Here is a 24,534-nt window from a genome sequence, read left to right as displayed (position 1 = left end):
TATATATAATTTAAAAATAATTATTAAATATATATATATATATAATAATTATATATAATTAATGTAATTAATTATGTATTTAATAATTATATATTTTTAATAATTATTCTTAAATTATATATATATGATAAGTTTCATACACTAGTAGTTTTTTGGTGCAGTATATACGAGAGAAAGCTTATAAAGGAAACTCGGGTTTTTAATTTTTTTTAAGTAGTTTTTAGTTATACATTTAGTTTTGTTTTTTTGGTACATAATTTACTTTTAGTAAATCTAGAAATTGAAACGTATTAAATATTTTTAAAGACAAAAAGTAAAAATACATTTTACCCCTTCTTCCAATATCGGGATATCACTGACCGGGATAAAAAATAAAAAGTTATATTTACAAATACAACAGTCAAAATTATTATTTTCACACCCAAAACTATTCACGAAATCACACCGAGACCAAACCCTAATCCCCAAAACCTGTAAACCTAATTTTCAACACAAGCCCTCACATAATTTTTTTTTAATTTGTTTTTTGCGCTAACTTATTAAGTTATCTCTCCGATCATCACCGCCTATCCTCGTACCCAAATTGCCATCCTCATAGAATCTTGTCTAGCCCTAATTCCAGTTCACAAAAATAGCAAAGTTAACAAACCAAAATTAGAAGATATATATAAATTTAAGTAAAAAATAAAATTGCTACCAAAATATTCTTCATTAGGTAAAATCTACACCAAACCTACATTAAAAAAACACACACGTCTTAATTTTTATTTAATGAATTTCATTTACATTTTCCCAAGTGGAAAAAATAGCATTCCTTTGTTTAGTGAATTTCTCATGAATTTTATCAGCAACAAAAAAAATGTGTAAAAAAGAGAGAAAAAAATACTACTACTAGTAGTACTTTTTCCATATTTGTGTAAAAATACGGTTCAAAAATATGGTTCTCTAATATATATATATATATATATATATATAGTTTGGGGAGTGTTTTGTGTTTCTGTTTCTGTTTGTGACTGTGTGTTATGTTATGTTATATCCCATTCGCGTCGCATATATAAATACGCATATTGATATCACGTTGTGAACTCTCTCACCTTCATTCTTTTCTCCGCATTCTGTTTCTTCACCCAGAAAAAAATAAAAGCGATTTTTTTTTATCTTTCTTTTAATTTTTCAATTCAAAGTGAGAAAGAAACTCTGCTGCTAAAGTTTTCTGTGTTCTCTCTTATCATCATCTGAGGTAGCGATTGTGCTTTTTTTTTTCTTCTGTTTACTCGAAGATTCAATTTTTTTTATTTATTTTGTTTATTATTTTCGTTTTCTTTTTCCTATTCGTGTTTCTTATCTTTCTATCATTCGTGTGCTCCGTGTATTTGTTGAAAGGCTTGTTCTGCAGTTCGTGCACTTCACAATCACTCTTTGTAATTTTTCTGTTTGAACCCTCTCTTTGTGCTGCGAATTATCGTCACGTTGCTTTTCATTGAAGTAATGCAAATTTTGCTTTCTTGATTCTCTTTGTTAGGATTTGGCTCTTACGAGGGCGATCTGTGTGCAATTTTGGGGCTGGAAATCTTGCTCGCGTTTCATGCTTTTGTGAATTTCCCTGCGGTTAGATCTGCTTCCTGCTTGTTGCTTTTGTTCGAATGTGAAAGTTGGGTTTCTTGGATTTTTCAATTGTGTTTGAGTTTGAAAAGATGTGTTTTTTTTATTGTGTTTTTGTTTATTGTTTTAATTTTTGTTGTTGTAGTTATTGTTAGGAATGAAGAGGTCAAGGGATGATGTTTACATGAGTTCACAACTGAAACGGCCTATGGTGTCTTCTAGAGGAGAACCGTAAGTTCATTTTTATTTTTTTAAAATTTTTGTCTTGTTTTGTGGAATTTTTTTTTTTGTTTCTTCTAAATTTTTATTATCTGCGTTGATGTAACATTTGCTTCTTCAGTTTAAATGCACTACAATGATTGTTTGGTGTTTCTCATCTGTTATGCAAGTTTAGTGTCTGGTGAAGGTTCAAGTGTTTATTTTATGGTTTGACTTGGTGAGATGGTCTTTGTTGGAAGATTATTCTGTAATGTCTCCAGTTATCTGCATTATTCAGCAAGTTAATTGAAACTTATACGAGTTAAATTCTCTAGATTTTGCTAACTCAATTGTATTATGAATAGAATGTTCTGTAGGCATTAACAAGATAAAGACAATGAAAAGTCATGGGTGAAAATTATTGTAAAACCAAAGCAGTTGCTCTAGGTTGTGCTATTGAGATTCAATCATGTTATAGTAGATCCTCTACACTTCTGCTACATTCAGAATTGAATGGTGTCATAATGTGCTAAATACTCAGTCGTCAACTTCTCCAATAATTTGAATATTTTTTTTGAAATTTTTTGTAATGAAGCTCGGGGCAACCACAGATGACGAGTGGCGGTGCTCAGAAACTAACCACAGATGATGCCTTGGCATATCTCAAGGCAGTAAAGGACATGTTTCAAGATAAGAGGGAAAAGTATGATGACTTTCTGGAAGTCATGAAGGATTTCAAGGCTCAAAGGTTTGATCATGTTGTACTACATTCTCCCAACACCAAGATTTTTTATTTGCTTTGTCAATTATATTTTCTTAGTAGTGAGGATCTGGATTTCGTTAGCTTAAATTGATTAGTTTCTCAATTCTTCATTTGCAGAATTGATACATCAGGTGTCATTGCAAGAGTGAAGGAACTGTTTAAAGGGCACAAAGATCTAATTTTGGGATTTAACACCTTCTTGCCAAAGGGATATGAAATTACACTTCCATTGGAGGATGAACAACCTCCCCAAAAGAAGCCCGTTGAATTTGCAGAAGCCATAAATTTTGTGGGCAAGATTAAGGTAAATACATTGTTAATTTTATAATTGATATATTTGGTTAATGTCTTTCAACACATATGGACAGCTTAACTTTTGAATCTGATTGATTGGGTTCTTGTCATGCAGGCTCGTTTTCATGACAATGACCGTGTTTATAAGTCATTTCTAGACATATTAAATATGTACAGAAGGGAAGCCAAGTCTATTGCTGAGGTTTACAAGGAGGTCAGTTCTGTCTGGTGTCTATGGCTATGTTATCAAGTACTTAGGAAAATTTGTTATTTTAGTATTATAATTCTTTAGACACTCATTTTAATCATATATTGGATTTCTCCAGGTTGCTGCACTTTTCCAGGACCATGTGGATCTTCTTAGGGAGTTTACTCATTTTCTTCCTGATACTTCAGGAACAGCCTCTAATCACTGTGGTTTGGCTCGAAATTCTCTCCTTCCCGATAGGAGCTCTGCTATGCCAATAATTAGGCAAATGCATGTTGAAAAGGTTTATCTCTGTGTAATCCTATGTCCCTGTGATTTTATAGTTGGTCACTAAGCTGATATTTTACTTATCTTTATGCTAGAGAGAAAGGAACATAGCTTCACATGGTGATCGTGACCTCAGTGCTGACCATCCTGATCCAGAACTTGACAGATGTTTGATTAGGGCCGATAAGGATCAGAGGAGGCATGATGAGAAGGAAAAGGGCAGTAGAGATTATGATCATGATGGTATATCTCGCAAGCGGAAATCTGGTATTAGGGCTGAAGACTCTGGTGCTGAACCATTGCATGATACTGATGAAAATTTTGGCATGCACCCTATCTCATATGCTTGTGAGGATAAAAGTTCTTTGAAAAGTGCGTATGTCAATACTTTTAATTTTAAAATTTAGAAATGTTTTTTACTTCTCAAACAAAGTTTATGAACATTAATGCACGTTATAGCATTGGAAACATATACTTCAATCTATAATAGAAAAAGAACCGAATCAATAACATATATTATATAATGCAAAAATGTTTCATATTTCTGCCATATATAATGGTAAAAGGTAGAAAAATATGAGCTCTTGTTGATTGGATTATCTATAATTCAGATATGCTATCTATTTTATATTTAATTTAATATCAAGGCTGTTAGGCTATATATACTGTAAAATCTTTTCCATGTTTTACTTGTTAGAACTTAGAAGAAAAATCCTTTGTCCAATGTTTGTAGTAATTTAAGCCATTTATTTTCCTTTTATGATTCTTTTTATTATTTAAAACCTTGTTATCTCAGGTATGTATAGTCCAGTGCTTGGTTACCTTGACAAAGTGAAGGAGAAATTAAGAAATCCTGAGGATTACCAGGAATTTTTGAAGTGCCTAAATATCTACAGCAAGGAAATAATTGCCCGACATGAGTTGCAATCATTGGTATGGTTTATACATTTAACTTTTAATAGCTTCTTTTCTGGTTTTGTCGAAATCAATACTGTGAATTTAATTTGGCTGGCATTGAACATTGGCCATTTGATGGAAATGAAGAACTAGTTATAGGAAAAAAGAGAAAAAAATCCTGCACTAAGTTTTTGTTTCCAGAAAGACTTGGAGTATCATTACAATGAGAGGAGCTTATCAGCATGGTTATTTATCAGGGTGAATGACCAAGATTAAATAATAGGTTATGATAGTTTATGAAGCCCAGACTCTAAACCAACCTGGACACTCAGACACAGCTAATGTCTTAATCTAAAATATAGGACACCTGGATACCGCATACACACACGAGTAACATAACAGAGAGAGAAAATAAACTAATGAAATGAAATTTGAGTGACACAACAAAATATTTCAATGGATGGTATATTCACATTCTCATTTTTATACCAACCTAAGTTTTTTTCTATGAAAACAAGCCTCATAGAAAAAGTTGAGAGCTGTATTTTTTAATATTTTATTATATTTTAAGCTAACTATTTTAAAAGTTAGTGTGCACCCATCCATATGGAGGTGTATCGGCTGAAGTGTTCAAGTTTTATAGGGGTGTTTTTGGCTTAAGTTTTGAAGCTAACATTTTTCTTAATTGGACACCTAACGAGAATTGTCTGACACGTGTTAGACAAGTGTTGGGATGGTGTTGGTGTCAGTGTCGGAAACATGTCTGACATTGCTATACTTCATACTAGACAAGTGTCCATGCTTTATAGAATTATTTCTTAAATGACCATTGGCTTCTTACATAGTTTTAATTTTCATTATTTACTAGACAAAGGACAATTTTGTACAACTCCATATTCATGCATCATGAAAGATTAATTTTCAATAATGTCACAAATTACTTCAACTTTATAATTTGCTATGCTTTGACTTAACTGGATTTCCAAACAGAACTTACTGTTTGATCTGTTTTAGGAAGAGCTTTCCAAATACACTCAAGTTCCAACCATCCTCCATGTTGAGAATCTGAAAAGAGTGAATGCTTTTATAAAAATGTTAAATGATATTGTGAAGTGGCTTATCTTTTGTTGAAGATAGTTAAGGTCACTCAATTCAATTTAGTATCACTATCAGCTTGATGTGACTGTATTTATGGGGTGAAATTTGTTATCTTGTGGTATACTTCATATAATTGCTAACATCTAGTGGCTTATTCTTCAAGGTGGGCAATTTACTGGGAAAACATGCAGATCTTATGGAGGGATTTGATGAATTTTTGGTTCAATGTGAGAAGAACGGTAATGTTCAAGTTCAAAATAAATTTTCACTTTCTACAAAATCTAGTTTTTCTTTTTATTCTTTCTAATCAAGTTTGTCACACAGAAGGATTCCTTGCTGGTCTCCTGAAAAAAAGTAAGTATCATGTTTTCTTTTCTTCTGTTATCTTGGGATATTATGTAGCATGGGCCCACATGAACATTTTCAGCTTCTTGTTGTGGCCCAAAAAATCTGACCGTTACTTATTAATCAAAGTCCTTTTGGCATGAAGGACACGGACCAAAACCAGTGAAGGTAGAGGACAGGGATCGAGATCGTGATAGGGATGATGGGATGAAAGAAAGGGACCGCGAATGCCGAGAAAGGGACAAATCCAATGCAATTGCTAACAAGGATGTTTTGGTTCCTAAGACATCTCTGTACGCCGGCAAGGATAAGTATGCAGCGAAACCTATAAGTGAGCTTGATCTTTCGAACTGTGAACAATGCACTCCCAGTTACTGTCTTCTACCGAAAAATGTATGGTTGCTTCACTTGTCTCTTTGTTTTAAGTATGTCCTAACTCCTAATGAAATCTCTAATATTCTCTCACTGATTGTGTTTTATATATGTACTATTTGTGCTCACACAGTACCCAATACCACCAGCTAGCCAGAGAACAGAACTTGGTGCAGAGGTGTTGAATGATCATTGGGTTTCTGTTACTTCTGGCAGTGAGGACTATTCCTTTAAACACATGCGCAAAAATCAGTATGAGGAGAGCTTATTTAGATGTGAAGATGACAGGTTTGAGCTTACCATTAATTTATATTTATCCTTTAAAATACTTATTTTATTGGTTGTGATCATGTTTTTACTTTTTAGTTAGTTTTGATGTCACTGAAATGTTCAGAGATGTATTTCTACAGGTTCTCTTTGGCTTGCACATTGCTGATATTATTTAAACTTATGCTGGCAGGTTTGAACTTGATATGTTGTTAGAGTCTGTAAATGTGGCAACTAAGCGTGTTGAAGAGCTCTTAGAAAAGGTTAATGCTAATATAATTAAAGGAGATAGTCCAATTCGTATTGAGGAGCACTTAACAGGTTATGTGCTTTCCATTTGATGAATCAAAATTTTCAAAGTACATATATGCTGTACAAAGTAGTTTCTTGATGTTTTCCATGTTCTGATATGACTTTTTTACTGTGTTCTTTTAGCTCTAAATCTTAGGTGCATTGAACGATTATATGGTGATCATGGGCTTGATGTAATGGATGTGCTAAAGAAGAATGCATCTTTAGCTTTGCCAGTCATATTAACCCGCTTGAAGCAGAAACAGGATGAGTGGGCAAGGTGTCGTTCTGATTTTAATAAAGTTTGGGCTGAAATATATGCAAAGAACTATCACAAATCACTTGATCACCGTAGTTTCTACTTTAAGCAGCAGGATACAAAAAGCTTGAGCACTAAAGGTAAAGGATTGTGTTGTCCTGCAAGAACATTGAATTGTTAAGTTTTTTTTCCCACTATTTTAATAAATTAATATTTTTATGGCTTCTAAAAGGTTAACCATGTGATATATCATCTTCCTTTTACTTTCTTCTACTTGCTTATGTACCCCCCTTCCTTGCCTGATGTACCAGGGCATGCATTTGCTTTGATTGTATTGCTTACAGCACAACATAGTTTCTATAACTACATGCAAAATGAGTGACTTATTATTGTTTGAGTGCAGTGGAACTTCAACATTCAAATATGTGGTGATCATGATACCATAGTTTTTTATTCTCCTGAGGTCTAACTTGTAACTCCTTGCTTTTGCTGTGCATTTTACAGTCTTACTTGCAGAAATAAAAGAAATTAGTGAGAAGAAAAGAAAAGAAGATGATGTTCTTCTTGCAATTGCTGCTGGAAACAGACAGCCTATTATTCCTCACTTGGAATTTGTGTATCCTGATTCGGAGATTCATGAAGATTTGTATCAACTCATAAAATATTCTTGTGGAGAAATGTGTACAACTGAACAGTTGGATAAAGCAATGAAGATTTGGACAACATTTTTAGAACCTATGCTTGGTGTTCCTTCTCGACCCCAAGGTCCAGTAGATACAGAAGATGTTGTCAAGGCTAATAAGAATAATTCTGCCAAAACTGGCACTGGAATTGATGATGGGGATAGTAGTCCTGCAACAAATCCTAAGAATTTAAACACTAATAGAAATGGGGATGAGAACTTTCCATCAGAACAATCAAATTCCTGCAAACAATGGCAAACAAGTGGGGATAATAAGGTTAAAGAAGATAATCATCTTGATTTGGAACGCTCGGCACATAAGAATGAAACCTTGGGAAGTAGTACACAGCATGGTAAAGTGCATATAAATGCATCCACGACTGATGAAGTATCAAGAGCCAATAAGCAAGATCATTCCATTGAACGGTTGGTGAATGCTAATGTCTCATTGACCTTGGGTATGGAGCTAATTAGTAGAAGAACAAATGTGGATAATGCATCAGGTTGGCAACTTGACTCAAGAATGATGACACTACTTGATTCTTATTGTTCCATTTATCTTAATAATTAATTCTTACATCTTTGTAGAATTATTATTATTAGGGTTTCATTAACACTTACCCTATGGAAACATGTTAAGAAATCAATAGTAGAATCTACTAAAAGAAAAACAAAAGCATTTTTGTTCGTGAATTGAGTTATTTTAAGCATTAGAGGCTTAATTATTCTTTGATTTTTGTTGTTGACCTGTGTGTTTAGAAGGCTATGACTTCTGAACATTAATTACAAATGTCATTAATTTGGGTTGTATTTAGCATTTATATATATGTGTAGTATAAATTGTTTAACACGTCTTAAATCTTCAGCATTGTGGCTTTGGCCACCATCCAAAATTGATATCTATGGTATTTATCTCAAATTCGTGATCTTGTTATTTGTTTCCTTTCCTTTGATTTTCAACTTTTTTTTTCTGTGATCATGAATGGTATTGGGTTACCTCTTTTTTCTGCAAGGACTTACTGCTACTCCATCAAGACCTGGTAATATTTCTGGTGAGGGAGGACTTGGTTTACCTTCATTAGAGGTATGGCTTAACTCCCTTTTCAGCTTATGTAAATCTACTTTCAAGTTAATGTGCATATGGAAATTATTCCTCTTAAGAGGGTTAATTTTGATTTGTGTTTAGTGTAGAGTTTTACTTAAGTAACAAACCAGTTAAATCCTGTGAGTCAAACACTTTAAATATTCTGTGTTGTCTCAATTTCTAATTTATTGATGGCATATAGTTGTCTTAATTATATGTCTTCACTTCTAATTCCAAGTAAGACATTATAAACAGTCTATAATTGTCTTGATTATATATCTTCATTTCTAATTTCAAGTAAGACAATCAAAACGGTGCAATGAAACAGATTATCTGGATTTAGGAAGGACATAAATTTGATGGCTTTATATGAATGAGATGACTTTGTTTCTCCTTTTTATAGCATTCTCCTGATTAACATTTTGCCTTGCACTTAACTAGCAATTAAAGTTGCTGGGCTTATAGATCTGAAGCCTCTGTATTGCAAACTGGATTCTTATGACTCTTTATCTTGCATTAGTTAAGATGATTTTCTAAAAAGCAAGTTGGCCCAAATAATTATTCTTGTAGTATGTGGATGCTTTATTATTTGATTAGTATGATTCTCTTTCTGTGATGAATTTGATCTTCATATTTAATTTATATTCTTACTATGACTTAGATGTTAAGCCGGAATGCTATATATACTGTTGGTTTTTTGAAAAAAGAGTATCAAGAGCACCATTTCCTTTTTACTTGAGTTTTTAGGCTCAGTGGTTACCATGCTGCTGAAGTTCTCAGTAACACATAATAGTTTGGCTTGCATCTATTTTTTTTCTTTTTAATTTGAATTTTCATTTCATGATACCAAGACAGATTGTGTTTACATGCAACTGAAGATTAGGTGTTAATGTGCTTATGTCATTTTAAGACCAGTAATTCTTGGAACTTAGGCCTAAATGAAAATTAGTCTCTGCTCCAATGTTCTTCTCTTCCTCCTTCATTGTCTGTCTTCTCAGACTTGCTTTTGTTACACATTCTGTGTGTTGTATTGGACTGTACAGTGCATACTATTGGCAACAATGTCCTTATTTTCTATTTTATTTATTCTGACTTAGGGTGCTGATTCTACAAGACCAGTTACATCCACAAATGGGGCCATCAATGAGGACACTAAAGTTCACAGATATCATGAAGAAGTTGGACACTTCAAAAGTGAAAGAGAAGAGGGTGAGTTATCACCTAATGGTGGAGACTTTGAAGAGGATAACTGTGAAGTTTATGGACATGCTGGTTTGGAGGCAGTTCATAAAGGAAAAGATGGTACCATTTGTCGACAATACCAAAATAGACATGGGGAAGAAGTTCGTGGTGAAGCTGGAGGAGAAAATGATGCTGATGACGAAGGCGAAGAAAGTCCCCATAGATCAATGGAGGACAGTGAAAATGCTTCTGAAAATGGTGATGTTTCTGGTACTGAGTCTGCCGATGGTGAGGAGTGTTCTCGAGAACATGAGGAGAATGGAGATCATGAACATGATAACAAGGCTGAGAGTGAAGGTGAAGCAGAAGGAATGACTGATGCCAATGATGTTGAAGGAGATGGTGCCTCATTGCCATATTCAGAGCGCTTTCTTGTCACTGTAAAGCCTCTGGCAAAACATGTTCCTCCAGTGTTGCATGACAAACAAAGGACTGTTCGAGTCTTTTATGGAAATGATTCCTTTTATGTGCTGTTTAGACTTCATCAGGTACAAATGTTTTTTATTTTCACATTTGTATATATTTATGATTATGGTTGCGGATTAACCAGTGGTTTCATTCAGACCTTATGATATATTTCCTTATCCTGCATTTTCTTTTGCTATTTTTGACAGACATTGTATGAGAGGATCCAATCTGCAAAGGTTAACTCATCATCTGCTGAAAAGAAGTGGAGGGCTTCTAATGATACAGGCTCTAGTGATCAATATGGCAGGTAAATATAATGTTACATCCTAGTATAAATTTGAAGATGCATTTAAATATTTAATTATCTATGCAAGATTGAGGGGTGACCTTTTTGCTACAGGTTTATGGATGCCCTTTACAATTTACTGGATGGTTCTTCTGATAGTACAAAATTTGAGGATGAGTGTCGAGCTATTATTGGAACTCAGTCATATGTCTTATTCACATTAGACAAGCTGATATATAAACTTGTTAAACAGGTAACGTGCATAAAACCTATTCTTCTCTACTTAGACCTTGTCATTCCATGTTCTTTCTAATCCTGAAAATTTGTCCTTTGTATTTCAGCTTCAGGTTGTTGCCACCGAAGAGATGGATAACAAGCTGCTTCAACTATATACATATGAAAATTCAAGAAAACCTGGAAGATTCGTTGATTTAGTTTATCACGAAAATGCCCGTGTTCTTCTCCATGATGAGAACATATATCGTATTGAATGTGTAAGCTTTTATTTGTTCCACTTCTCAACTTAGTTCAGCATTTTTATTTTAGTTTAAATGGAGAGTTTGGTATGTTCTATAACTTAGTTTTCTTTCACACATTGCAGTCTCCTGCACCTACCCAATTGTCGTCTATTCAACTGATGGACTATGGATATGATAAGCCTGAAATGACTGCAGTGTCAATGGACCCTAATTTTTCAGCCTATCTGCACAATGACTTCCTATCTGTTGTCCCTGACAAAAAGGAGAAGTCGGGAATTTACCTGAAGAGGTATTTGATGAATAAGAATTGTTGGTTCCTTAGCATGCCAATGCTTAGATAACATTTGTATTTATTTTGGTTTATGTACTTCTGCAGGAATAAGCGCAAGTATGCCATTAGTGATGAATATTCAAGCCAGACCTTGGATGGACTACAAATTATCAATGGTCTAGAGTGTAAGATAGCTTGCAGTTCATCTAAGGTATTTAATAATTTACATTTGCATATTTTATAAATATATACACCATTCTTGCCTGAATCCTACTAATTCTATTTTCTCTTTTGCTCATTTTGTTAATTCATTTGATGTTTGTCCTATTGTGTTTCTGAATTTCCATTGTATTTTCCTGGGAACATGTTGCATGTTAGGTTTCATACGTTTTAGATACTGAAGATTTTTTACATCAAACAAGAAGAAAAAGGAGAACCTTGTATCAGAGCAGTTCATGCCATGGACAGGAAAAGTCCCCAATCATTTGTTCAAGCAGAGCACAACGGTCCTGCAAATTATTTTCAATTTGAAGATGGTATTCATTTTGAGCCCGAGATGGTATGTGATATTCCTTTTATTGCTGAATTTTGCATTTTGGGCTCAATTACTTTCATCTAACACCTGTTGTAGATATAATTTGATAATTTCTAGACACTTCCATAAGCCAATGTGACTTTTTACTTCCATTAGAGCAAACTTTTTGCTAATTCTGAAAGTCAATGACATATTATGTATTAATTTCTGTTTTTTTGTCCATCAGTGTTTTTGGTCATGCATCAATGGCAGGCAGAGGTGCCAGATGGAAATGGCATCCCGTCCAAGAAGTTGAGCAAAGGATGTTTTAATGAAATTCATTTTTCTTGCATTCCTCGCATCTTCTATACCAACAACCAAATAAGGCAACACAGAAGGGAGATGGGGCACAGAGATTGTAGTATAATACTTTGACATGGTGACTGATGAGTTTCAATCATGTAAATAGAGGTAATTTGTGACAAAACCAAAGGACATTTTCTTTCCATTCATCAATAGTTGTTATCGTAATAAGTTTTATTATTTTTCTCTTAATTTTGCTGGCTACTTTTACGAGGTTATTGATTTTATGAAAAATTAGGTGGCTGTAATTGGCCCCCATATTCTAATTCGTAGTGCATGGACCAGTTTCACTTTATACCGATATTTACCCCCTTGCCCCCGTTTTCCTTATCTCGTGTAACAACTTAGCTTGGAATGGAATGTTGGGGGAATGATGTTGGGGCATGTATAATCTATATGATGACTCTTTTCATTTGACATCTAGAATTAATTTTAGTTGTAACTTTTTTAGGATAATTTTAAGGTTCATTTTTTATATAAAAAAAAATGCTTTAGAAGCCGTTGGATGATAATGTTTATTGATGACAGAGAGGGGAGGGGGAGTTTATTTTATATACTATATTTTAATTTTAATTGTAACATTCAAATTGTGCACGTAGTTTTACATTCACAGAAGAAACTGTCTGAAGACCAACAATATCATAAACATAGAACTGTACATGTTTTATTTAATACCATAATTTTTTAAAGGATAAAATGATTGTCATGAATATTTTAAAAATTAACTATTTGTAGTACTTTATTGAAATACATGGTAATGTAAATAATATAAAAGTATTATAATTAATAAATTTAAATAATTGATGTCATTAGGAATTTGAACAGAAGAATAATAAGTAAATTACGCTAATCATTCAACCTCAAAAAGCTATTACACTAATCATTTATGAATCTGTGAAGTTATACAAAAATCTCTTTTTTAACATTTACAATAACAACTTTTATAGGGGAAGTTTGATGAAATATTTTTTAAACATTTCAGGGGATTAGTGTAATGTATATTTTCAAATAGGTAAAATTATAAATTTGGTTTTTCTAGTTGTCTCTAATTTTGATTTTAGTTTTCATTTAAATTTATTTATGAATTTAGTTTTTTATTTATGTCTAATCTCGTAAATTTGGTGACGTTGATTATTACAAACGAATGTTAACTATCACGTGTCACATTCTGATTGAATCATAAACAAGTGTGTCATTTTAATCGAGAGTGAAGTGTAAGAACAACACAACAATGCTAACGTTCCTCATGGAAAGTGTGGTGCATTCTCGGCAACCACCACACAAGAAAATCACCACCAATGTCGATAATTTCATTATAGAAATTCTAACTATCACGTGTCATGTTCTGATTGGACCATAAGCAAGAATGTCATTTTAATTGAGAGCAAAGCGTAAGAACAACACAACAACGCTAACGTTCCTCATGGAAAGTGTGGCACATTCTCGACAACCACCACACAAGAAAATCACCATCGATGCCAGCAATTTCCCCATAAAAACTCTATATATGACCATGTCTATGGCAGCACGGCGAAGTTCGCTAGTGGCAGCCACCACCACTCCCTCTCGTCACGCTTCGAGGACTACAGGGAGATTTTTGCTTGGATTTTTCGGCACTCGACACCACCAGTGAGGTTTTCTTTGACTCCCGAAATGTTGCCTGTGACAACTCCGAAATCTTCCACGACTTCGACGGCCTCAACTTTTGACTCTCTTACAATGACTTGTTTCGCAGCAGCATTTCCGAAGAAGACGATGATGAAGAAGAAAAAGAAGCCTAATATGAATGAATGCAGTCGTGGTCTTAATGTTTGCACTTTTTTACCGTTTGGTTATGAATATTTGATTACTGCATGATCTATTAGTGTATCAAATTTTGTTTTTGTTTGAGTTTTCGCAGTTTAGTGAAGACCAAATTTACAACACTCGATTAAAATGACTCACATGTTTATGGTTCAATTAAAACGTGACACGTGACATTCAATGTTCGTTTGTAACAATCAACGTCAAAATCTGAGCTTGAGAACCAAGTTTGCGGGATTGGACATAAATGAGGGACAAAATTCGTAAATAAATTTAAACGGAGACTAAAATCGAAATTAGAGATAACTAGAGAGACCAAATTTATAATTTTGCCTTTCAAAAATTAAGGAAAGTTAGTGCAAGAATAAAAAAATCGGAAATGCTTATGTAATTTTTCAAAATTTATGAAAGATAGTCTAGTTTAGTCTATATGCTTTGTGATAAAGAGCTACTAGCTAAATAACCGTAAGCATAACTAAGACTACACTACAACTACTAAGAAAAATAGTTCAACAATTCATAAATAATGAATCTTAGGAATACATTGCCTTAATATACCCAACTAGGGGTAACTTTAAATTCTGATGGGCCTGTTACCAACCTCTTCAAAAGAAACCTTGCCCTCAAGGTTCATCGGAGGAAGGTGCCACGAATTGGTGACATGGCTAAGGGGTGAAGCATTATAGGGTGGCTGGAACATTGGCTATGCTCTTTAGGTGGGAAAACGAGACACTGGGGTTGGGGTCAACTGTAGACTTTGAAGGGACGACGAGATCATAGCAGCTAAACCAAATTTCGGGCAAACTTGAAAGGGTCCAATGTATCATTTTTGGCCAGCTTATGGGAAGACCTTCTATGCACTGATGATTGATAATAAGGTTGAAGGCGGAGCCCGAAACATAGTGAGGAAGAGCCGATAGAAGGTGCGACCGTAGAGGGCTTTGAATGGGGTCATTCCTATGTGAGTTGTATTTTGCCAATATTCTTCCAAGCGTAGAAATTTAAACCATGACTGAGGATTGTCACTTGTAAAACAACGTAATAAACTTGGTTTTTTTTTTCCAACTCTACCTTTTTAATATGATATTTTTATAAAATACCTAACTTTTTAAAAAATTTCCCAAACTGAATCACTTTAATCCAAATCTAAGAAAGTCTGGTTTAGTCACCCGACTTTTGTATATTAATTTTTTTAATTTAAATTATTAAAATAATATAAATATTATATTATATAAATATGTTTTTAATTAGTTTCAAAAATATTTTTTATTAAAATAATTTAATGATATTATTAAATATAATTATTTTTCTTATATTATTTAATTTATATAAGAGATTTTTTAGGTGAATAATTTTTTAAAAAACTTAAATTTTGTCTAATAATATTTTTGCTTTAGTAAAAAATTAAAATTTTTAATATCATTATTTTACTTGTCACATTAATTTGTGTGACAATAAACAAATGAGTTATCATGCAAAATATGTTGTAAAGTGAATAGGGGCGACACATAGTTCAACAACAACATAACTTATAACCACCAACTAATCAGTGGCCTTTGATGAAGCATAATGTATTCGAGCAGAATATAGTATTAGAAATCAAAATAATATATTCTGACGAGGCTAAACTTGTGTACAAATCACATGAGAATGATTATGCATGGAGCTTAGGCTCATGCAATTCAAAGAGGCATAATAAGAAATGGATCATCAAGAATATCAGAGGTCATCACACTTGTCTCGCGCAACATCGACAACTCGACAAACACATCACATAACAAACCCAACCAATTGTCAACACAAACTTAATCGTCGCCATCAAGATGTTGATTACAGAGATCAAAATGTTCATGAATTATACCTCATCCTACAAAAAAGGCATGGTTAGTAAAGCAAAGAGAGTTGGAGATGATTCATGGAAACCAGGAAGAATCATATGCCAAGTTGAGAATGTGATCGCTGCTCAAACAAAATCTGTGTTTGAAGGAGGAGAAATCGTACCAGGCAAAAGAATGCTTAAACGTGTCTTTTGGTCATTTGGTTCATGCATTAATGAGTTTGCAGGTTGCAAACCAAACCTACAAGTAAATGGTACATGGCTTTACGGGGAGTATACTAGCACATTATTGATACCTACAGCCCAAGATGAGGCTAACCATATCTTCTCGATAGCCTACGCCATCGTAGAAGGAGAGACAACTTCAACATGAGGTTTTTTCCTAAATAATTTAAGAAAACATGTTACTCTGCAAATTAACATTTCTCTCATTTCAGATAGACACTCCTCGATTATAAGTGTCTACAACAACCCAAGTAACTTATGAATTCAGGACACATCCCATTTCTTCTACCTGCACCACATTGCACAAAACTTTCTTCGCGGTAACTCAAACGACAAACATTTAAAGAAGCCACTCATGTTGACTGGTGATAATCTATTTTATTTCTTCGTTAAACTTTACTTTCAATAAAATTTCATAACATAATAGATTGATTGGATATTTACAGGTTACGCATACACGGAGAAGATGCACTAGCGACATCTTGAGGACATCCGTGCGAATAAGCCTAAGTGCTCAACTCCGACTCACGGTATTCTGAAGTCGTCTCTGAAGCAATGAATAACGGTCAACAAGAATTAAATACACACACGAATTCGACAAACAAACCCAATCCCCACTTCAAACACCCAAACCACAGACCACCCGTAAGGTTTAGAATAATGTTACAATCTCAAATGTGTGATTGTGGTGAATATTAGGCTAAACACTTCTTCTGTTCTCACATCATGGCTGCTTGTAAATCTGTCAATGTTGACCACATGAACTATGTGTCCGCCGCTATTCGCCTTATAACACATTTTGCACGTCTATGACAACTCATTTGGTTTACTGTCACATGAATTAATGTAACAAGAATATGAAGGAGATTAGTGGGATCCTGATGCAAGGAGAAAGAGAAGGGTTGTCCGATTTTAACTCACATTCATACTGAGATGAACGAAGACGAAAATGAACGAGAAAGTAGAAAAATGTGGAATTTGCCGACAACATGACCATAATAGAAATAATTGTCCCAACATGCCTTCATCTTAGATTTTTTCTTGCCCAAATGTGATTGTTTAAGTATTTTATTTATAATCTAGTATAATGTTCTTCTATAAATAAATTAATAAACAAAAAGTATTATCATTTTTAAAAAAACTCTAATGACATAAACAAATAAATTATATTTAGTAAAATAATAATATTAAAAATTTGAATTTTTTTACTAAAGCAAAAATATTAAATCTAATGACATTTTTTAGGTGAACAATTTTTTTAAAAAAATCGAATTTTGTCTAATAATATTTTTGCTTTAGTAAAAAAATTAGAACTTTTAATATTATTATTTCATTAAATATAATTTGTTTGTGTATGTTATTAATTTTTTTTTAAAATGATAATATTTGTTGTTTAACAATTTATTTATAAAAGAACATTACATTACATTGTATTAAACAACAATACTTGTCTAAGGGAAAATTGAAGATGAAGGTAAGCTGGAATAATTGTTTGTTATGGCATTGCTGTCGGTAGATTACACAATTTTTTTTACTTTTTTGTTCATTTTCTTCTTCGTCCATCTCATATGAATGTGACTTGAAATCGGACAACCCTGTGCACTCTTCATTTTCCTTGGATCAGGACCCATTAATCTCCTTCACATTCTTCCACCATCGTGTGTCACTAAACCAAAGAAGTTGTCATAGACATGCAAAATGTTTTGTAAAGTGAATAAGGCAGTAGATAGTTCATGGGATCAACATTGACAGATTTACAGGCAGCCATGACGTGAGAACATTGTAAGTATTTAGCCTGGTATTCACCACAACCACAATCTTGGGATTGTAACATGACCCTAAACCTTCCAGGTGGTTTGGTGTTTGAAGTGGGGCTTGGGTCTATGTTACAATAAATGTGTGGTTGTGTTTGTAAAAAAAATGCGTGTTTGATGACCGTTATTCGTTGCCTCGAAGACAACTTCAGAATACTGCGAGTTGGAGTTGATCATTGCCTAGGTTTATCGACATCTACTAGCAAAGAGTTTTGCAGTCTTAAGTATGTCTCTTCAACCAACGATGACACTAACAAATGTCTTGTGTTTTTTGAACATGGAATCAACCGACTCAGACAAATTTGTAGTTATATGTCCTCAATGTTTCCCCTCGTCAAAGCATTGTACCCAGTATTTTTTTGGTAGCTAATCAAGCTATTCAGTTGCACTTGGCTTATTCACACATATATTACCAAGATGTCACCAATGCATCTTCTCTGTGTATGAGTATCATGTAAATATTCAATCAATCTATTACATTATGAAATTTGATTCAAAGTAAAGTTTAACGAAGAAATCAAATATATTCTCACCAGCTGAGTTGTTTCTTCAAGTGTATGCAGGGCAGAACAAATGGGATGTTTCCTAAACCCATAAGTTAATTTGCGGAGTACCATACCTTCTTAAATTTTTTAGGAAAAATCCCACGCTGAAGTTGTTTCCCTTCTACAATGGTTAGCTCCGTCTTGTGGTGTAGCTATCAATGATGTGCTAGTATACTTCCCATAAATGCCAGGTATAATTTCTCCCCTCTCAAACACGAATACAAATTCTATTTGAGCAACAATCACAATCCCGAGAACACAAGATTGCAAAGCTCCCAAAAGTTTTGCTAGCTTGACATATGATTCTTCCATGAATCATCTCCAACGCTCTTTGCTTTGCTAACCATGTCTTTTTGTAAGATGGAGCATAATTCATGGATGTTTTGATCTCTGCAGTCAACGTTTTGATAGAGACTGTTGGGTTTGCTCTAACAATGGGTTGGATGATCTGTGTTATGACGTGTTTGTCGAGTTGTCGATGATCTTGTTTGAGCATTGGCGCGAGACAAGTGTGATCACCTCTGATACTCTTGATAATCCATTCCTTATCCCTTTTTGAATTGCATGCGCCTAAGCTTCATGTACAACCATCTTCATGTGACTTACACAGGAAGTTTAGCCTTCTCTGGTCAAAATATATTATTCTGCTATCAAAATGATTTATGATGTTGTATTCTTTGACTACTCGAATACATTGTGTTTTTTCATCGATGGTCATGCCAATCTCGAGGGCACCGGTTAGTGGTTGTACACTATCTTGTTGCTGAATGAAATAGTGTCGATCATTGTATTGTGGTAGGTGGTCAAGGTTCAACTCCACTAGACACCTAGGTTGGTGATATTGCAATGGAGGTGACGTTGGTCCGCCAACACTCACGCGAATTATTGAGAACCATGTTAATGTACTAAACGTACGCATGTGAGTGAACAATGTGCAATAATGCATATTAAAGGCGACAATCTAGTGTATGTGAGTGAATAGTGTACAACACTGCACATTAATGGGGTTCTCAGTGCATGTGAGGGTTAGGTACGACATTGTTCCGCATCTCTACAAACATCCATGTAGACTATTATTATTGAAGTAAATTGAAAAAAAATAACTTCAAAGCATGGAACAACTACAAATACAAAATAAAGGCTCAGAAAAACTTAAATGCAATACAACAACAAAATATGTTAAATTATTAATTCTAATTTCAGGGAATTGTGCAACTGCTCTATCTTGGCCCAAATTAGGTCATTAACTTGAGAAGGTGATAATGAATTATGAACATCAACTTTAAGTTCCATACATATTATACTTACCATATTCACAAATATATCAAGCATGCACCAAACACCTTCTTCGTCAATAATTTGAATTGCCCTATATTGAACTTGACCATTGAATTGATATACATGACAACGATACCAAAGTGCAGTAATTATAGGCATTGCATCATTATCTCTAATTGATGATTGTATTGCGGTGATTATGTTTGACAACATCATTGTTGAATTCAACAATAATGATTTTATCTTGTCACCTCTGAGAATTGTATTTGCACTTGAACTTTGAATGATTTCACCATTGATATAAATGTACACATAAATTGGCTCTAACCTCATTTTGCTTGCTCTTTTTGTTTACTCTGACAATTTGATTTGATGCAACTATGCAAAGTATTTGGTGATATAATGCATTTATATATACAATCAATCGCAGGTTCATGGTTCACGTGAATTGGAATCTTGATGTGTGACACTAACATAGTCGTGTTAATGAGCTTTCGAATCTCGAGGCCTTACAATGAGACAAAGTGTAAATGTGCTTTGAAATCTCAAGGCCTTACAATGAGATAAAGTGTAAATATGTTTTGGAATCTTAATACAGTTTATATTATAAATAGATGGGAGGTGCATGTCAATACCACATTTTCATCACCCAACTTCAAACTTTATATCATTTGTATCTAGTTTACCATTTAACATCGTTGTCATGGCTCATAAACCTCTATTGCGTCATCAACACGTTCACCATTCATGTACCACGATTAACGACTTAATCACTTCATATTACCATACAATACTTGAACCAGAACCACAAATTATACCATTATTATTGTCTATCGGGTTTCAACATATTGCCCTAATCAAACAGTGCAGAATTGATCTTGCATTGGTTGAATGATGAAGGCTTGAAACACATACCTTTCACCTTCCATGGGGTGAGTGCACCATCATACTCGATGTTACACTTCATCTAGGCATTAGAGTCAATGGCCATATTGTGATTGGACCTAGCTTCTTACATTGAGATGAGTTATGTGACGAGTTACTAGGGGAAGTCCCTCCAAAAAATGCAAGTAAGGGAGCTGCACTGAAGCTGACATGGTTGCTTAGTATCTTGCACACATCATTGCCTAAAGAACCAACAATACACAAATTACAATGCAGGTGTAAAGCTTACACAATGTTCATGATTGGTGGTGCTTTAATTCCTGATAAATCTGGAAATAGAGTTCATCTAATATATTTGAACCTATTATGTGATTTCAACAACATAAAAAATTATAGTTAGGATTCTACTTGTTTAGCAAACCTATATAGAGAACTGTGTCGAGCACCATCGAAGGTTGGTAGAGTTATGAGTGGTTGTGCCATACTATTGCAGTCATGGGCTTGGTACCACATGTCTTTTATTGCAACAAGAGTCTCATGACCTGAAACAACTTATCCATTCTCTAAAAGGTTATTTACATATAGTGAAATCTAAATTTTAAATTTCAATGATGCGTATTATAACATTACAATGAATAGTGGTTTTGTTTCTTTTACATTTCAAATGGAATGGTGGTAGATTAGAATATAAGACCACACCTCATGGTGACTTGGTCAGGTATAAATCTCGTATATATCATATGGAGAGTCATGAGGTATAATATTATCATGAATTGCACCATCAATATGTACATATTAACATTTACTAATGTTGCATTATTAACATATATTTCAGTTTTCTTGGATCCCATATAGAGGATTTGAAGAACACTTATCGAGACATGCATACAGAGACAAAGAGATTTGGTCTGCATGTATTGCAATTATTTGGTTTTCAATTCTGGAATGACATCAAACAAATCGGGTCAAGCTACAATTTGGACTACAACAAGATATCCCTATTGATCCTATGAATCTTGATCGACTTCACCAGATTGACATGCGAGACAATCATTATAGTGACTAGATGAAATATCATGCGGAGTGAATTAATATCTAGAAGAATAAACGCAATGATGTTTTAACTAGACAATGGGTTGAAGGAATAGTGACACATACACCAAAATATTTGGAACGGTATAGGAAAAATACTATTATGTTGTTGTCTGTTGCACAACAACTAAAGGATCCACGCACAACAACTACCAATAATGTTGTAGGGACAAGTGTTGAACAAACACATTTCGAAATTCCACATCCTCAGTCTATGTTTTGTACTCCTTCACCTGTTCATCAAACTTTTGGATAGACTCGCGAGTCAGTCAACGCAACTAGCCATGAATGGATGACCAATTTATTTGGTGGATTTGAATACACCAAATTCTACGGCATCATATTTGGTTTCTTTACAACAGTTTGATGCACCATGTTCGTTTGAAGAGCAAGGACAAAGTTCTTCAGCTACAATAACCCACAATGAATACACTGACACAGAACAACAACATCATCATCATGAGGGAGGACCAGTCACACAAGAGAGAAGAAATCTGCGATGTAATCGATGTCCACCGTCTTGTGGGACTGGTCATCATCTTGGTCATTGAAGTATAAAATGTTATGATGATGGAATCAACTATGTTTAACTACCCTTATAATGGTTTCATAAAAAATGACCTCAAATTAAGAGTAAAAAGAAGTATGTTTCTTACCCTTAAAACAATGTTTAATTGGTCATCTTATGCAATTTTTTAAATTTATGTCCAATACATTAAAAACATCCATGAAAATTTTATTTCATGGTCCTCACATCAAAGAATAAAAAAAATATATCATGTAACAATTTAACAAAAAAGACCTCAAATTAAGAGTAAAAAATTAAAAAAGTATGTTTCCCACCCTTAAAAAAATATTTAAGCGGTCATCTTATGCAATTTTTTAAATTTGTCCAATACATTAAAAATATTCGCTGGAAAGTTTATTTCATAGTCTTCACGTCAAAGAATCCAAAAAAATATCGTGTAACAGTTTCATAAAAAAAGACCTCAAATTAAGAATAAAAAAAAATATGTTTATCACCCTTAAAAAATGTTTAAGTGGTCATCTCATGCAATTTTTTGAATTTATGTCTAATACATTAAAAATATCTATGGGAAATTCATTTCATAGTCCTCACATAAAAGAATCTAAAAAATATATATTGTGTAACAATTTCATAAAAAAGGACCTCAAATTAAGAATAAAAAATCAAAAAAAGTATGTTTCCCACCCTTAAAACAATGTTTAAGTGGTCATTTTATGCAAATTTTTAAATTTATATCCAATACATTAAAAAATCCATGGAAAGTTTATTTCATAGACTTCAAGTCAAAGAATCCAAAAAATATATATCGTATAACAGTTTTATAAAAAATGACCTCAAATTATGAATAAAAAATTTAAAAAGTAGGTGTTGAACATACTTGCATGTCATTTACCTGCTTGCAATCAAAAAATTCTATAAATACCACTAAAGATATTCGTAGAACTTTCAAATATTCATCTCAATCTCTACAAGAATGTGTCACCTAACTGCATATGTTTGTCTTTACTACAATAGTGAAATCTGCAACACTAATGAGGACATTACCTTCATTAGTAACAACACAAAATTTCTTGGTCAACCAGGTCATAACCTTTATGCAATTAGTTGAATTTGTTCACCAAAAAATAAACATTGAACCACACCAATATATTGAAGAACTCCGCTTCCGATGCCCCATATTTGAGTTAGGACAACCATACATATACACATCTTTTATTCTGAGAAATGATACTGATGTTCGACAAATGTTCAACATTTTTTACAACAACCCAACACTACCATTCATGGAGTTATTTGCTATAATTTGTGACAATAATAGCCCACCAAACAACCAACATGACTCAACCTCCAATGTTGACGACCTGTTATATGAATATGAGAGTTGTTGGGTCAAAGACCATGGTAGTGATAGTGACTTCTCTTCCGGTCTGGAAGAATGCAACATATCTCATTCCCACGCACCAATATCCAAACGAAGTTGATAGTTATAGGTGTGTTGCTTTCGGCCTGGAAGGTAGCTTAATAAAAATTTATTATTAATATAATACTATAAAAATATAAAACCATAAAAATAAATATATTTATAGTGTGCATTCCATGAAATCAAATCTAATAAATATCTTATTCATCATACACCAATTTTAACACAAATAATAATGACTTGTCACTTAATCTTAATAGACTCTAAATATAAATAAATTATGTTAATATTATTCATCATACACACTCACCTTGTATTAATTATTTATTATTTTTATCTTATCTCTACTTTAAAAAGTTTAATTTAAAACTTATTATTTTTATCTTATCTCTACTTTAAAAAGTTTAATTTAAAACCTTTATATATAAGATTAATTATTTATTATTTTTATCTTATCTCTACTTTAAAAAGTTTAATTTAAAACTTATTATTTTTATCTTATCTCTACTTTAAAAAGTTTAATTTAAAACCTTTATATATAAGATTAGTCCAACCCTTAGAGAAGGATGTAGAGAAATAAAAAAAAATAAAATATTATGAGTTCAAATCTCCACTAATTAATCAAATCTTATTAACCAATGTGGTAAAAATATTAATTAAATAACTTAAATAAAAAATATTTATCATATAAATTATATAAGAATATAAAAAATTATAAATAATATAATTTTATATATCTCAAAATAAATCATTCTCATTTGAATTATTAATAAATGTCCTAGCCTAATTATCTGTCTGTACAAAAATATCACCAAAAATCTAGAATTTATTCCACGAACAAGCTTTGCAAATTCAAGTACTTCAAAATCTTCAATTTATGGCGAACGAGCTAATGAAAAATCCCAGATTCTTGTAG

The 24,534-nt window shown here is 33.2% G+C and overlaps 1 protein-coding gene across 6 annotated transcripts; it reads left to right on the top strand.

The window, feature by feature from the left end:
- The first annotated feature begins 1,014 nt into the window (after window positions 1-1,014).
- On the top strand, window positions 1,015-12,456 carry LOC100781798 (paired amphipathic helix protein Sin3-like 3). Of its 6 annotated transcripts, none has more exons than XM_006585917.4 (26): window positions 1,016-1,240; window positions 1,384-1,421; window positions 1,523-1,608; window positions 1,748-1,833; window positions 2,396-2,548; window positions 2,681-2,867; window positions 2,973-3,071; window positions 3,184-3,348; window positions 3,428-3,704; window positions 4,129-4,265; window positions 5,491-5,566; window positions 5,652-5,681; window positions 5,818-6,065; window positions 6,178-6,332; window positions 6,505-6,632; window positions 6,747-7,001; window positions 7,366-8,046; window positions 8,557-8,627; window positions 9,725-10,357; window positions 10,484-10,584; window positions 10,678-10,816; window positions 10,905-11,057; window positions 11,165-11,331; window positions 11,419-11,524; window positions 11,692-11,872; window positions 12,075-12,456. In XM_006585917.4, exons 4-25 carry the CDS (start codon window positions 1,760-1,762, stop codon window positions 11,842-11,844), a joined length of 4,188 nt encoding a protein of 1,395 aa, XP_006585980.1. In that variant the 5' UTR covers window positions 1,016-1,240; window positions 1,384-1,421; window positions 1,523-1,608; window positions 1,748-1,759; the 3' UTR covers window positions 11,845-11,872; window positions 12,075-12,456. The 6 variants fall into 6 exon arrangements, with proteins under 6 accessions (XP_040874451.1, XP_006585980.1, XP_040874450.1 ...); XM_014779331.3 differs by having other exon boundaries at window positions 1,017-1,240; window positions 1,758-1,833; XM_041018516.1 differs by lacking the exon at window positions 1,384-1,421 and having other exon boundaries at window positions 5,655-5,681.
- Window positions 12,457-24,534: the final 12,078 nt, after the last annotated feature.

The sequence above is a fragment of the Glycine max genome, chromosome 8, assembly GCF_000004515.6.
Source record: "Glycine max cultivar Williams 82 chromosome 8, Glycine_max_v4.0, whole genome shotgun sequence".
In the NCBI taxonomy this organism is placed as follows: domain Eukaryota; kingdom Viridiplantae; phylum Streptophyta; class Magnoliopsida; order Fabales; family Fabaceae; genus Glycine; species Glycine max.
The sequence above is the reverse complement of the archived record's forward strand: the minus strand, read 5'-3'. Positions and strand labels throughout refer to the sequence as shown.